The following is a 14891-nucleotide window of genomic DNA, read 5'->3' as shown; positions in this document are numbered from 1 at the left end:
TCGGACCACTTTAAGCCGGATTAGATTCAAGTTTGGATCCAAATCTGATCCATTTGCATTTTGTCAGATTAGATTTGGATTTGGATTTGGATCAAAATCTGATCCATGCAAATAGCTTTGTTTTTTTACATATTTTAGCAGATCTGATAGTACAGCATATAGTTCGGATCCCGGTTCAACCTTACCTCATTGGATTTGGTTCAGATCAAGAGGGACATGCTTCCGTAGGTGATCGGGCCCACCGGCCGAGTACTCTACAAAGTACTCAGCCAGTTTTCAACCAGGGGATGTCACGTCTCAGCAAACATTAAAATAATATTAAAAATTATTAAAAAAACAATAAAGACTATTTTGACTATTTTTAAGCAATATTTTTGAAAAATAAGCTTAATGAGAGGCTGTTTCATATCAATTTTGGGCCGGTATTAATTCCCAACGATACTGACAACATTGCCCGGAGACATACAAGACACAGAAAAAGTGCTCATGTGTGCAGAAATTTTTTGTATCACACAAAAAAACACACAAGATCACTATGCGGACAGCAATTACAAAACACACAGAAAATCATATCACTAACATGCAAACAACAGAAAACCGCTACATGCATAGTGATGGCAGTGGACTGGGGCGGGGGCTCGGGACAAGGTCTCCACCCTTCCTCATCTCAAAATCCTGCCCTCTATCCCCACGTTCATCCCCGCACAAGTTTTGATTTTAACCTTCATCCCCACCTCCATTCCCGGTCCAAACGGGATGAGGCGGGGCAGAGCCCTGTTTCTCCCTTGGTCCACTGAAGGATTAGGGATGGGGCGGAGTGGGGCAAAGGCGAGGATCGAGATGGGGACGGGGCAGGGGGAGGGGGGGAAGTGTAAGTCCATCCCCGCCTACATCCTCACACGGGTTTTGATTTTAGCCTTCATCCCTGCCTTCATCTCCGTTTCATGTCCTCCATCCTTGGTCCAAATAGGGCGAGGCAGGGCCCCGTTCCCCTGATATCCCTACACATGCATAGCAATTTTCTGTGTCACTACATGCACAACTATTTTCTGTGTTTTGTGTGGCCCGAGTACTTTATGATCACTAGATCTACTCCGGGACAATAGACATGGCTTTCTCGTTCGATTCCTTCGCTGAGAATAGTGGTGTCAATGGGTCGGGTTTGGTTCGGACCCAGGTAGAATCACAATTAGACCGATTTTTGGGTATGGTATCGAGTCCGGATTTGGGTCTAATCAGGTCCACTTTAAGAGAAACCATACCCGGGCCCGATAAGAAGTACATGAACCAGACCTGGACCATACCTGGTAAAATAATATTTTTTTTATCAATTTTATATTGAAAATTTGCAGGTCTTAATCAGAACTCGGGTCGGGCCGGGGTCTGGTATAAAATTTTACAAATTATACCCAAATCCATGTATTAATCGGACTTCGGGTCAAGACCCGAGTCTTATTATTTATCACCATGCCGGGACCCTATAGGGTTTGGTCCGGGTAAACCAGACCCGTTGACACCGCTACTTGAGAACATAGCCAAGTCAAAGCAAGCCGTATTAGGCATAGACCTAATAAGGAAGCGAATATTTTTGAGCACTGCATATTTTTCGTTGAAAAGAGCAAGCACTTTGAAGTTCACCTGTGGATGAGTTGCGTTCTAGTCTCATAATGAAATGGATCTGAAGATGATGGGTTGGAAATCATGACGGAACTCAAAACATAGGTGGAAAGCCTAGGAAGCCACTCGGAGCTGTGTAGCATGTCACGTAGTAAAGGTGTCAACAGGTCGGATCTGGTCTGGGTTCAGGTGAGACCAGACACAGATCTGATTTGAGGCGCTCGTACTGGATCTGGACTCGGGTCCAGTCAGGTCTACTACAAGAGAAACCATACCCAGGTACTATAAGGATTACATGAACCAGACTCAGACCATACCTGATAGAATAATATTTTTTATCTTTTTTACATTTGAAAATTTGTGGATCTTAATCGAAACTTGGGTCCTGCCCCGAGTCTGGTATGAAACTTCTCAAACGATACTTGGCTCCATATATATTAATCGGATCCTTTGGATCAGACCTGTATTTTAATCGGACCTCCTTCTTTATCCCCAAAACCTGAGCTTATAGGGTTTGGTACGGGTCGGGGGGTCAAACCCGACCCATTGATACCCTCTCACGTAGCAGAGGAGACATTTTTAAATGATGAAATCATAAGCTTAGTCCTAACAAAAATATATGATATCATTCACTCTCTTATACAGGCAGGTGTGCTCTGCGATTCTTCAGTCATCAATATATTGTCAAGTTATGGAGCAGGCCCGGCAGGGTGCTGGCTCCACTTGAGCCCTGGTCAATTTAGCACATACATCATCTTTGTACAAAGGTTGCTCTGCCATTCTTCAGTCGTGAATATCTTGTCATCTTTCAGTTGAGATGTTAAATCATCAATTCTAAGTAAATTGCTGATTTAAGGGATATGTGAACGTATCTCATCCAGAAAAAACAGGCACGTGAACGTAGAGATTATGGTCTTGTAGTGACTTGGGTTGCAGTGGGATGATGAGCCTCTGGCTTCTAGTTTCCTTTGTTCCTGTGTGTGTGTGTGTGTGTTTAAGGAGTACAGAAAGATCTATTAACAGATAGGAAACGTTGAGCGCAAGAAATAGAGAGATGATGAGAAGTCAGCCTGTAAGAGATCAGTAAAGAGCAGCATGAAGGAGAAATACGGCAAAAGAAGAAACCAGAAACAGAGAAAACATAGAAAACGCTGAACTTTGTAATATTCTGTTTTCCGAAGTCTGCTCACGCCAAGAAGTGACATAGCCTTTGGGCTGGAAATGTGAAAACCAAATGGAACAAGTTTTTTTTTTTCATTTATTTTTGGGGAAGAGCAGGTGCTTCAAACACAAACTGTTAGCGCAGGGCTTTTGTTTAGCTCTTAAGTCCAAATTCTTGGTAGTTGCTTCAAGCCTTTAGATCCTCTCATTTTGGTTATTCCCACCAAGAACACATACAAACCTTTGTCACTTGTGACACATCCACAGTCACCTGTATTGCGTGGCAACCCTCCCTCTCCCTTAAACACGCCTTCATCTCATCAGAGAAACTGAATTGAAATAAGAAATCACTATGCTCGACTTCTGTGGTCTCAAAGACTATACCTTCGCCTGCTGCCACAACAGCTACGTGGATGGGTGATGAGACCTTGTCTAAGGAAAAATATGCATCTGTCACCCTACGACCGAGCACTCTTGGAAGCATGAAAGCTAGCTGCTGGAGACCCGCAGGTGCCCCACAGACCAGGCCGCCTGATAATATGTTAAATGTCTCCAAACTCTTGAAGGTTGCCTCCTGTAACAAACGGAGGATCATCAATGACAACAACAATCCAAGAGGCAACTTACACCAATAATGTTTTTCTAATGGAATTATGTAGAGAGACCGTCAGCTAATCACCCACAAAGTAAACAAAACAAACATTGCTATTTGTAGAATCCACAACAAGGAGGGTGAGCATGTATAATACCTTAAGCACCCTGTTCTTGAAATCGTCACTAAGGTGGCTACACCCAATCAAATCTTCAGGGCCAGGCAAAGTTAGAGTTTTTAAGCGGTGTGCAATATCTTCAAGGCCGCAAACATCCTCGAGCAGCCGACAGCCACTGAGATCTAAATGCTCCAACTTTGTTAAGCTTGAAACATCTGATATTGTTCTCAGATTGGTGCTGCTAGAAGCATCAAGCCTGTGTAGGGAAGAGGGAAGTCGAGGAAGAGACTGAAGCCTATTGCAATTGATTAAATAAAGTTTCTCAAGGCAAGGGAGGCTGCTTATGCAGGAAGGTAGGCTGAAGAAATTGCTGTAACTTAAGTCCAAACTTTTCATAGATGAGAGACTGGACAAGTCATCACTTTGGAGCGCACCGTCCAGCCAGTTGCATTCATGGACAACTAACCACTCCAAGGATGTGAGGTAAGACAAACCAGAAGGAGACATGACCTTGGGAGTATAGCTTATATCTAGCTTTCTCAGACTTTGAAGGCATCCAAGGTGCTGAGGGATTTCAGTGATTCCAGTTCTTGACAGGTTTAAAGAGCACAGACATGTCAACTGTGACAGAAAGGCAGCTGGTAGGTCTTTCAGATTCTCCCAACCACTCAACGACAAATCCTGAAGTCTTCCCAGTGACCCAATCCAATCAGGTAGAGCCTTTAGTTCCTTCCAGTACTCCAACCATAACCTCTGAAGGTTTCCCAACCGTCCAATTGAATCAGGTAGAACTTTGAGATTCTCAGATTTGACTTCCAAGATCTGAAGGCTTTGCAATTCTCCAATCGAATAAGGTAAGGCTTCAAGGTTCATGCACTCCAGTTTCAATTCCTTAACCCTTCCCAATGAACCAATACAATCAGGTAGAGCTTCGAGTCTCTTGGACTGCAGTTTAAAGGTCTCAAGCCCTTCCAATCCGTCAAAAGAATCAGGTAGAGCTTCTAGATTAACACACTCTAATTTCAATTCCTTGACCCTTGCCAGTAACCCAACGCAGTTAGGTAGAGCTTTGAGTCTCTCGGACTGCACTTTAAGGGTCACAAGATTCTTCATTTGCCCGATCGAATCAGGTACAACTTCGAGGTTCACGCAATCTAGTTCCAATTCCTTGAGCCTTACCAACGACCCAATGAAGTCAGGGAGAGCTCTGGGTTTCTTGCATCTTAATGACAAGGACTCAAGGTTTTTCAGTCGTACCACAGAATCAAGCAACTCTTCCATTGTATGATCAACTAAACAAAGTCGTCCTATTGTTTCACAGAAGAAATCGGGCAGTATAACAAGCAACTCACAAGATGAAGCACTTACTTGAACCCTGCCCATTCTATACGCATTAATCTCTAATCCGTTCAAGCCAATTCCATCCATTCTAAGCTGTTGTAAGGAGCCCAAACTTTGAATGGAATCAGGTAGCACTTTCAAGCGTCTGCAATCCTTCAAAGATAGCATGCATAGATTTGTAAGCTGTCCTATCGAGTCAGGTATGACCTCTATGCTTGTTTCGTCAAGATGAAGCTCCTTCAGCGATTCCATGTCCCACAATTGTTCCGGCAAAGAGAAAAGTTTGGCACACCAATCCAAAGCCAAGTACTCCAAGTTATGAAGTTCCCCAATCGATTCATGAACTTCAGTCAACATTTCACAGCCACGGAGTATCAATTTCACCAAATACGGGCAGGGTGTATAGGTGAAATCAGGACTTGTTTTTATTTCTGAGCGACTTAGATCGAGAATTTTCAATTGATCAAAGGCCTGCAAATTTTTTTCTTTTTGTTTAAAATTCAGTTTGGAGAAAAAATACAATCTAAAATTTCACAAAGAGGTATATATCTCCACCTAATACTGACCTTTCTTCTCAGTAAGGTTTCCTCAATAAGAATCTGGGCCATCATACTAGTGCCACTGCCACATAGACGAAGGATTACCAAATTCTCAAGGTCAAAGTCAGATGGTGGCAACTCGACGTGACAACTAATCAATGCCAACCATTTCAAATGTGTAGGAAAACGCTGGAATCTGCCTCGTAAGTTGACACCCATAACCTGAAGAAAACTGAGATTGGGCATTTCTTCAAAGCATTGAGCATTGAGATGTCTTTCTTTACCTGCAATGATATGGATCCCTTCAGCATCGACAATCCCTGGTACCTGAAAGAGAAGAATGAATAACTCTAGGTCAGATATAGTGTAGTCGACCATACTCGACCCGCTGCTCCACGGTGTCCAAAGTCTCCACGATTATGCCAAATAAAATCAATAAGTTGCAGTCTTACGAGCGAACTATCAACAAGTTGCAGTCTACCACCGAACTCTCAATAGTACAAAGGCACTTGAGAGAGAGAGACTACTACCTTCTTTTGCAAGAGAGGAAATATGTCATCCGAATGCCATAGCCTACTCCTTTTCCAAGGCTTTCTGATGCTTTCTAGTCGAACAATCTCCCTCCCCATATCTCGGACAAGATCATGCATCGTGAACTCCCCATTATCGTCCATATCAATGAGAGACTTGCTTCGGAGGACTTGAATGGCAGATTCCGGAAAAAGGTCAAAAGCTTCCCACATAAAAGTAGCCTCCTCTCTACACCGGTGAATAAAAAAACATGAGATGTCTAGAAATATTTGTTGCTCTTTTTCCTCGAGTCCTTCATAGCTTATCATCAACCTCTTTTTAATGTCTTTGTGTGGAATTTTTTTTAACTCTGCCAATGTCGATTTCCAGTCTTTTATATTTGTTTTCAAAAATAAAAGAGATCCAAATATTTCAAGGGCTAAGGGCATCCCTCCAGTAGCTTTAACAAGTTCGTTGGACAGCTCAAGAAACTCTTTCTCCGGTTGCTTGCTTCTAAAAGCATACCGCCTAAATAATTCAAGTGAATGATCATAGCTTAGTTCCTTGACCTTATAAATTTCACTTTCTTTCACACCATGCTCTTTTAGTACATTCTCATCTCTGGTTGTGATGAATATAACACTTCCCTTGGCAAACCAATTTCTTTCACCAGCTAATGCCTGTAGTTGATCTGTATGGTCAACATCATCCAGAATAACTAGAACCTTCTTAGACATGATTCTGCTTTTTATCATGCTTTTTCCTTGTTCACTGTTACTTATGGATGAATATTCATCTTTTAAGATGTCACGAATGAGTTGCCTTTGTAACTCTTCTTCTTTGTGTTCTTGAAACACATCCCTTATATTTGAAATGAAAGTACTACCTTCAAACTCAGCAAACAAACCATTGTAGAGAGCCTTGGCAATTGTTGTCTTCCCAATGCCGCCTAACCCTTGGATTCCAATCATATGTACATCCTCTTTTCCAATCTTCAGAAGGTTCTTCACATCCTCAACACGGTCATCAACGCCAATTGGATGCTTTGCAACTTGCAAAGGAATGGTACGTAGTTCACTTAGCACCTTCTCAACAATGCAGATAATTAGATTTGCCTCATGCCTGCAAGGTCATCCAAAATAAAAGTAAGAAATGTGAAGTGTAAAAAGTAAAAGCAAGAGTTTTTTTTTTATGACGAGGAACCCTCGCTAAGTGAGGAAAACCCTGGGTGGTCGTGGGGCCCCACCCGGAGCTTTCCTTGCTTCGGCTGAACACGGATCCCATCATTTGAAATACGATGGGTTTCATCATACATTCAATCCTAGCCATCCAGCAGAACCATTTGATTGGATGGCTAGGATTGAATGTATGATAGAACCCATCCTATTTCAAATGAAGAGATCCGTGCGAGATTTCTCGTGATAAAAAAAAAACTCTTGCTTTTACTTTTTACATTTCACATTTCTTACTAATAGTGATACTAATAGTGACACTTGATTTATTCAGCAACAAATGAGCCTATAAGCAACAAATGGTGTCAGGACTGCAAAATAGGAGACTCGCTCATAAGAAGGATACCTTTTATATTAAAGATTAAAAATAGTTTTTTCACGTAGGGCTTATATTTATGTTTGTGATATTTGCGGGGTATAACCTCCTTCACAGTTTTTACTTTCATTGAGCCAATTTTTTTTAATCTTGAGATGTTGAACTTATGATATTTAGCAAAGTTGCACAGCCTTAAAGAAGAATGTAAGAATTTACATTAATTTTAAGTTGTTAAGGCTCAAGCATGAAAAGGAAATACTACCAAATGACACAACACATTATTATTCTATGCAAAGGCAGTGTTGAACTTCATATTTTCTTTTAGTTGTCGACCTTAATATTATTTCTGTTAATTCTGATGCAATATTAATGAAAGAAGGAAGTTCATGCAGGTCATTAACGAAGAAGAAACATTTTCTTATGAAGTTGTATATTATTGTAATCATAGAATCAAAGATTTAGAAGGCCTTAATCCGGACCAGTCATCTGAATCTAAATAATTTCGGTTGATACATCCAGGCCCTAAATCAATGTCCAACCCCCATATGTCAAAGCTAGACTGGCTAGAGTGGGCTCTTTCCAAATTCTCAAAAGCCAAAAACAGAGGGCATAATTTCCCTAGAAAAGATATTCTTTGATAAATCTAGAGTAGAATCTTCACATTTAAACTACTTATTATGATGAAAAGAGGATTTTTTCATATTTAAACATGCCTTTTCTAGGGGACAGGCCGCTGAACTTTGCTAGTTATTATTAAAGATTGAACAAGCTCAAGTATTGCGTCCAAGTACTTGATAAAAATAGACTAGCTTAAGATTTTACGAGAGCTTGACTTGTTTAAGCAAAAGAACAAGCTTGAGCAAAGCTTTAACAATTGAGTTTGGTTCTTCCCAGAAGATTGCGCATTGTGCAACCCTGCAAATCTGATCTACTCTAATCCGCAGGAAGATAGTGTTATTGATACCTGGGCAGCTGATTTGCATAGGGAACACGGCTCACCTTCAGCACCTGTAGGTCTTGTCCAACAAATTATTGAAATGTGATTGATATGGAAGTTCTGGTAGTGATACCCTCAGGCATTTGCTCCCAAAAAGTTTTCCGTGAGAATGGGACCAAATGATCTCATAGCTTACAGCTTTGTGGATCCATAGCGGTTGAATGAAGGCCTCACCCGAACTATGACCCCCATCTTGTTTTCTGCCAGGCGTATAGAACCCCAAAAGGTGATCCCATCGTTGGCGAACGACATTGTGTGTGTGTGTGTGTGTGTGTGTGTGTGTGTGTGTGAGAGAGAGAGAGAGAGAGAGAGAGTACCCATCAGTGTCATTCTTGAGGTGGTATCCAGAGATACTGCCTGCTTCCTTCAAGGCGCACTTCCACTGGTTCACCTCTTCTTGGTCCAATTCCTTATCGTTTTTATACCGTTCAAAATCAGGTGCAAAAGGCCCACTCTGCTTCCGAACATCCGCAGGTTCGACATCGAAAAATACGGGAATGATAAGTCTCCTGCTTTCCACCATCTTGGAAATCTCTTTCAAGCACCATTTCGACTCCGCGTAGCCCTTTGAGAAGATGGGCACAAAGATCCTGGACCGATCGATGTAACCCCATAGCTCCTCAATCTTTTGACCTTTTTCTAAATCAAGATTGTCTATAAAAGCAGAAACACCACGTAGCTCAAGGGCCTCGTAGAGATGGCCGGTGAAACCCCTTCGGGTATCTTCGCCTCTAAAGCTCAAAAATACATCAAACTCGAATCCATCTTCATCTCCAGATGATGATGGTTCTGTTTCTTGAATAACAGAGATGCCTCCCTTTGGACTTCCGTTCAGACCTTTCCTTGTTTTGGAAGAATGATTGCGACCAATATCCGGCCCTGATCTCTTCATTTCTCCTCGTGTTGAAGAGGACGATGCAGAAAGTTAGAACCTCTGTCCTTAATGCTTGTAGCAACTCAATGGACGGCAAAAATACCACTCACGGTAGGGAACAAAGAGGAGCTATTATTGCTTATGCTGAAATTTGTAGAGGTAGCTGGTTAGAAGCAAGAAGCAGAGCACGTTCATCTCCTTTTCTTTGGCACCAAATCAGTATAGATTGTCCTTCTAACCTTTGAAACCAGAGGAATTTGAAAGGAAGAAGATGGGACGAGAGCAATACCTGATTCACCCATCCATCTGTGCAGATGGCATTTATCAGGAGACGACGCACAACCACTTGAATGATGAAGAGGGACAAAAGCCACAGTGGTTCTTCTCAAAAGGAAAGAAAAACCAGCATACTGCTAACGTTGGGCTCTATCATCATGTAGATCGAGAGCAGATCTGGTCAACTGTCTAAGGTACCTTGAATGCCGTTCATCATCAAAATGAACGGCACTAAAAAATCGGTGCAAATCTAGTGATGGGCCCGATTCCAAGCACTTTACAAAGCGTCCGAGTCACGCAAAGCACAACCCATCAAAAATATCTTGTTCTGGACACATTTCAGCCATTGATGCTCTTCATTTTGAAAGTGATGGCATGGAAAATTTTTGTACGAATAGGTTTTGAGTGCTGATGATGGACGGCATCCAAGGTCCCTTGACCTTATCAGCTGGGGTAAAAGAATAAAAAGAGCCTCTGTTAAATCGTTCATTTAATTTACTTTCTGTCTTGTTTGACGAGACACACGAATGAAAGCTAACAAGAAACTTCCTTTCCCACCTACTGTCCTTCCCACATAACCTGTAAAAGATTGTTTTCTCTGTGAAAAATCTTGGTATTGTTGTAGTTGATTTCATAACTTGTTTTTTTCGTTTTGTTTTGAGTTGTTAATTTAGATAAATCTTTAAGCTTCGTTGGATGACAGAGGGCAAAACCTGGGTTTTGAGAAACTTAGGTTTTTGCCTAAAATCAAGTTTTTTGGCAAATCTGGTTTACCAAAAAATCTGAGTTTTTGACTGATTGGCTGACAAAAAACTTGGTTTTCCAAGTTTTTGACTAAAAAAACTCAAAAAGAAAAGAAAGGCCGGCCATTTTTTTTGCCATCTATAACCCAGAAAATGACAAGGCTAACACTGACCACCATTGGTCAAATCATTAGGCATTGTTCAAAACGGAATAGGAATGTAAAAATAAAAATGCATATCAGTAGATGCCATATATGAAATTGGCATGCACTGGTCCTTAGTGTTCTCCTCAGCCTATCAATGCCTACGATGAGCTTAAGCTATCAAGTTGATGATAAGCAGGACCTTGAACCCAAAATAAAGAAAAATAGTACACTCTTTTATTGTTTTCATCAAGCAACCATACCCTAAGCGTGTAGTGAACCACTATTGCATAGGCAATTGCCTGTAACTCTCATTAGTTATGCCATCTTAGGATGTGCTCATGTCAAATAAAGTCATATGAGGTTAGATTCAATCTATATTTTAATATTCTTCCACTTGACTCAATAACATGAAAAAAAAACTTTATCAAGGTTTTACTATTATCTTGATTCAATTTTCACGAAGGTTCACCAGAATGAATCATATGAGTCATAAGAATAAATCATACGAGTCATAGAGACATGCACTACAATATATTTTATTTTCAGTGTTTTAGCATATTAAGATTACCTTTATAAACATGTTAGTTTTTGATACATTCAATTGGTCTTTTAATATTGTTATTTTGCTATTCTCTCTAACCAAATGAGGGATCATTTATGTAGAATCAACAATATATAAAGCCATAGAGAATCAATTTAGCTTCACAAATGTGATCACATATAGCCATAATATATTGTCATACATCTAAAGGAATCAAATAGACTTATCATTTTTACATGTTGAGAATATAATATTAATGTTAGCCCTTTAATAAGGTTAACCACAATCATTTTCTTTATACTAATTGCATCAATACATACTAGATTATTCTTAAATTTTTTTTAATAATAAAGTACTTTAACTTCATGTGTCGACATAAGGTTGATCTTTTGTTGTTATTAAAAAATGACACGAAAACTTTATTATCACATAAGATCATTAATAGCCTCTCAATCGAGTCCACTATACTAAGATCCATAATGAAGCTTCTAATTCATATGGCCATAGATAAAATATCGTATAAAATCAATAATTTCTGCTCAAATAAATTTTAGAAATTCCTTCACTATCGTGTAGTGAAAGATGACACCTCCAATATTTTTAGCCACTCGCGATTGCAAAAGCAAGATAAGATTATTCGAGCACTCCCACTTCTCATAGACATTCTTTTGACTTTTCTCATTTCTCATATAACAATCGCTCTGACAGCCTTTAGAGCGGTTGTTCAATTCTCCGTATGAGTGAGAGATTAATCGCTTTATACGAGATTCATATTGAGAAAGTAAATATGAGACCTCTTAGTATTCATCTTTTCTGGGAGAAGCATAATTGAGTCATTATCGTTCCACTTTGATAGAAATTATAATACTTATAATTGCTTCATCCTCTCAATTCATAAGAAATTGACTTCAATTGGTGAAACAAGTAAATCATGTAATCAGAGGTAATTCAATATTGTACCTTTGGGTACAAACATGTTTCATGGGCTAATATACACATCTACTATTACACCATATGTGAATTCTAAACACAATGACCTACCTTTGGGTAGAATAATTATTTTATAAAGTCACATACAATTATAATACCAAATCTTAACATGGTCCAAAGAATCCTCAATTAACCCAACTCAAATCACTTTGGTGATTACATGAGTTAGTTAATCGATACCTTTTACTGTAAATATATTCGTATTATGGAGCATGCCCATTCATACATAATAATGCATCTATATTCATGACGGAACATGTACTATATGATCAAAAATATAAACTCATCCTTCAACTTATATGCACATATAAATTTTGATGAATATACATCATAAATGTCATGAATTTAGTCATATTTCACGCTTAAAATATCATGCATAACTTAAATAACATCAAATGCATGTATTATACATGCATAAGTCATCGAGCTCAATCATGTGGCCTGAAAGTCTCCCTTAAGAGATGAGAGCGGGTACTACTCCTCATCCTGGACACTTTCCTTAGGAATTTCGGCAGCTTTGACTGGCCGTTGGTGGTGACATCAGCCCTGACGACAAATGCATATAAAAATAATAATAATAAGGTAAACATTACCTACGCCAACATCTGTCGGTGATCGGGTTGTTGTTGTAAGGGGGCGGTGTGTGTGTGTGTGGGGGGGGGGGGGGGAGGAAGGATAGGGTCGCCGTCGCCGGTGGTAGCCTGAAGTTACAAGGCGACATGGGTAGTCTAAGCTTTTCGGTTTCTCAAAAATCGAAAGCATTCAGATTTTATGAGGTTATTGGTTTTGCGTGGGCCGGGTCCAGACGTGAACTTGAACCCAGTAACCAGCCCAATCCGAACCCAGTGCGGGCGGATCGGGTATCGTATCTTCATCTACAGGAGGACCCAATCCAGGACCCGATCCATTATGGATCAGATAGATCGGGTCTGGACCCATATCGATGGACCAAATCTGACCTGGACCCATTTATGGTTCTGGGTCTGGGTTTGATCCAGATTGGTTGGACCTAGATCCATTTGGGGTTTTGGGTCGGGTTCTTGGATCTGACCGGGTTCTGTTTGGACCAGGTTCGAGTCGAGTTCCTGGATTCGACACGGGTCTTGTATGGATCGAGTCTGAATTGGGATCAAGTTGTGGTCCAGATCCGATCCGTGTCTTGTTTGGATTGAGTCTGGATCTAGATGGGTTTAAGGATTCAGATTTGACCCAGACCCATTTGTGGTTCCGATTTTGAGTTTGATTCTAAAAGACTGAACCCAGGATTTAGATTTGACTAAATTTTTTATAGATCTGGATCTAGATTAGGTTTGAATTGTGGGATCCAACCCGAGACCCGATCATTATTGGTTTGGATCTGGGTCTGGATCTAGATCTAGATAGAATCGGATCAAATCCAAAATGGGGCCCATGCCGATTCAATGATCGATACGAGGTATTCAAAGATCGGTTCAGAGCCCTTTTTGACTAATTTTTGAATATAAAAACCTTTTTTATATGAATCAATGAAAGAACAAGAACTTTTTCATTTAGTTTTAAGGGTTTATAGGCGTTTGTACATGTCTACCGACTAGTTCGACAATTTTAAGACCGGTTCAGGCTCTTAGTTGATTGGTTCAAGGTCGTTTCAGACTGATTCAGAGCATTTTTAGACTCGTTCCATTATGAGAACCCTAGGGTTTACTCATAAGAGTATGTTTTTGTTATTTTTTTATGCTTATAAATGTTTATTGTTAAGGAAACATGATTTATGTATGTATAATACATGCATTTGATGTTATTTAAGTTATACTTGTATAATTATTATTCTATTTTTTTTTGTTCATTAATTTGTCCAATCCTAGACAAGCCATTAAACAGGCCCACACAAAACAAGGAGAACGAGACGGCGTAGGGAGCATGCAAAAAAAGTTTATGTGGGCACCTGAAGAGGGGAGGACACTACACATTGTTCTTGTCCTTCCCTCTCTGTGATTCGAATTCCCCCTTAGCTATGACCTTATGACATAGGTCAAAATTATCTCTTTTGCTTTAACATGGTTGGGGCACGTAAGGCTGAGTGGACATTAGGATTCTGCCCCCCCCTGTCTTCAACATAAAGTTTTACCTAATAAAAAGGAGGGCCATTAAGTGACCCGTTTCTTGGGGGAAGCAGATCAGGTGTGGCCATCCGATTTGTATATTAAAAAGCTCAAAAGTCAACAAAACCACGTGGCATTCATCCAAAATGCAAACAGACGGCCACGATGTCGGCATGAGGAAAAATGCTCATCTGCTTTCTGAGGGTTTTCTTTTCGTTGTAAAAACAAAAAAAAAAAATCTCTCTTTTTTTTTTTTAGGAAAAAAATTGCTATCACTAATTATCGCTTTGTTACTGCTTGTACCATCGTAGGTCTTTGCCCGCCTCTTGGAAACAATCAAGAAACTAGTATGACTGTTCTCATCAAACACAGGCAGTGAAGCTCTTCAAAGATGCAAATTAGTATCTGATCGCGTCAGCCGGGGGAGCCCCTGCCCTCATACGCCTGTTATTATATTACCAAAGTATTCGATTGATACCGCTTACAAATTATAGAGATGTAACGTGCTGGGAGGTACGATATAGAGCACTCATTCTAGTTGCAATTTCGTTCACAATTTACGTTGTCATATTCGTTTGAAACGCGTTTGCGTGTCATAACGCGTGGGACCCGACCTTGTTTGGTTGGGAGAGTTGGATTCACTCATCACCAGAATCATTCCTATCGTCACAGTTTTTTTTTATCTTCGTACTTTGGTCAAATCATTCTAGAGGCGTGATCTACATTATTCATTTAGTGAATATCGATGTTTAAATCGCCGATGGAGAAAGGGTCAAAAACCACCATTACTCTCTTTTTCTTTCAACATTCATCCGGT

The 14891-nt window shown here is 40.2% G+C and overlaps 1 protein-coding gene across 1 annotated transcript; it reads right to left on the bottom strand.

Annotated features, from left to right (window-relative positions):
* Positions 1-2759: 2759 nt before the first annotated feature.
* On the bottom strand, positions 2760-9706 carry LOC149827299 (TMV resistance protein N-like). The gene is made up of 6 exons (XM_090019263.1): positions 9587-9706; positions 8741-9441; positions 5899-7000; positions 5396-5695; positions 3528-5300; positions 2760-3352 (listed from the first exon to the last, which is right to left on the bottom strand). The coding sequence occupies exons 2-6, from the start codon at positions 9313-9315 to the stop codon at positions 2993-2995; spliced, it is 4110 nt and encodes a 1369-aa protein (XP_089875389.1). The 5' UTR covers positions 9316-9441; positions 9587-9706; the 3' UTR covers positions 2760-2992.
* Positions 9707-14891: the final 5185 nt, after the last annotated feature.

This window comes from Nuphar pumila, chromosome 10 (genome assembly GCF_984573655.1).
Source record: "Nuphar pumila chromosome 10, dmNupPumi1.hap1.1, whole genome shotgun sequence".
Classification (NCBI taxonomy): domain Eukaryota; kingdom Viridiplantae; phylum Streptophyta; class Magnoliopsida; order Nymphaeales; family Nymphaeaceae; genus Nuphar; species Nuphar pumila.
Note: the sequence above shows the minus strand (reverse complement) of the source record. Positions and strands in the feature narration are given on the sequence as shown.

Coding starts and splice junctions, on each gene's coding strand:
- LOC149827299 (XM_090019263.1), bottom strand. CDS start 9,315: ATGAAGAGATCAGGGCCGGATATTGGTCGCAATCATTCTTCCAAAACA. Junction 5,696..5,898: donor TTCCTCTCTTGCAAAAGAAG/GTAGTAGTCTCT, acceptor CTTCTCTTTCAG/GTACCAGGGATTGTCGATGC. Junction 3,353..3,527: donor TCAAGAACAGGGTGCTTAAG/GTATTATACATG, acceptor CGTTTGTTACAG/GAGGCAACCTTCAAGAGTTT.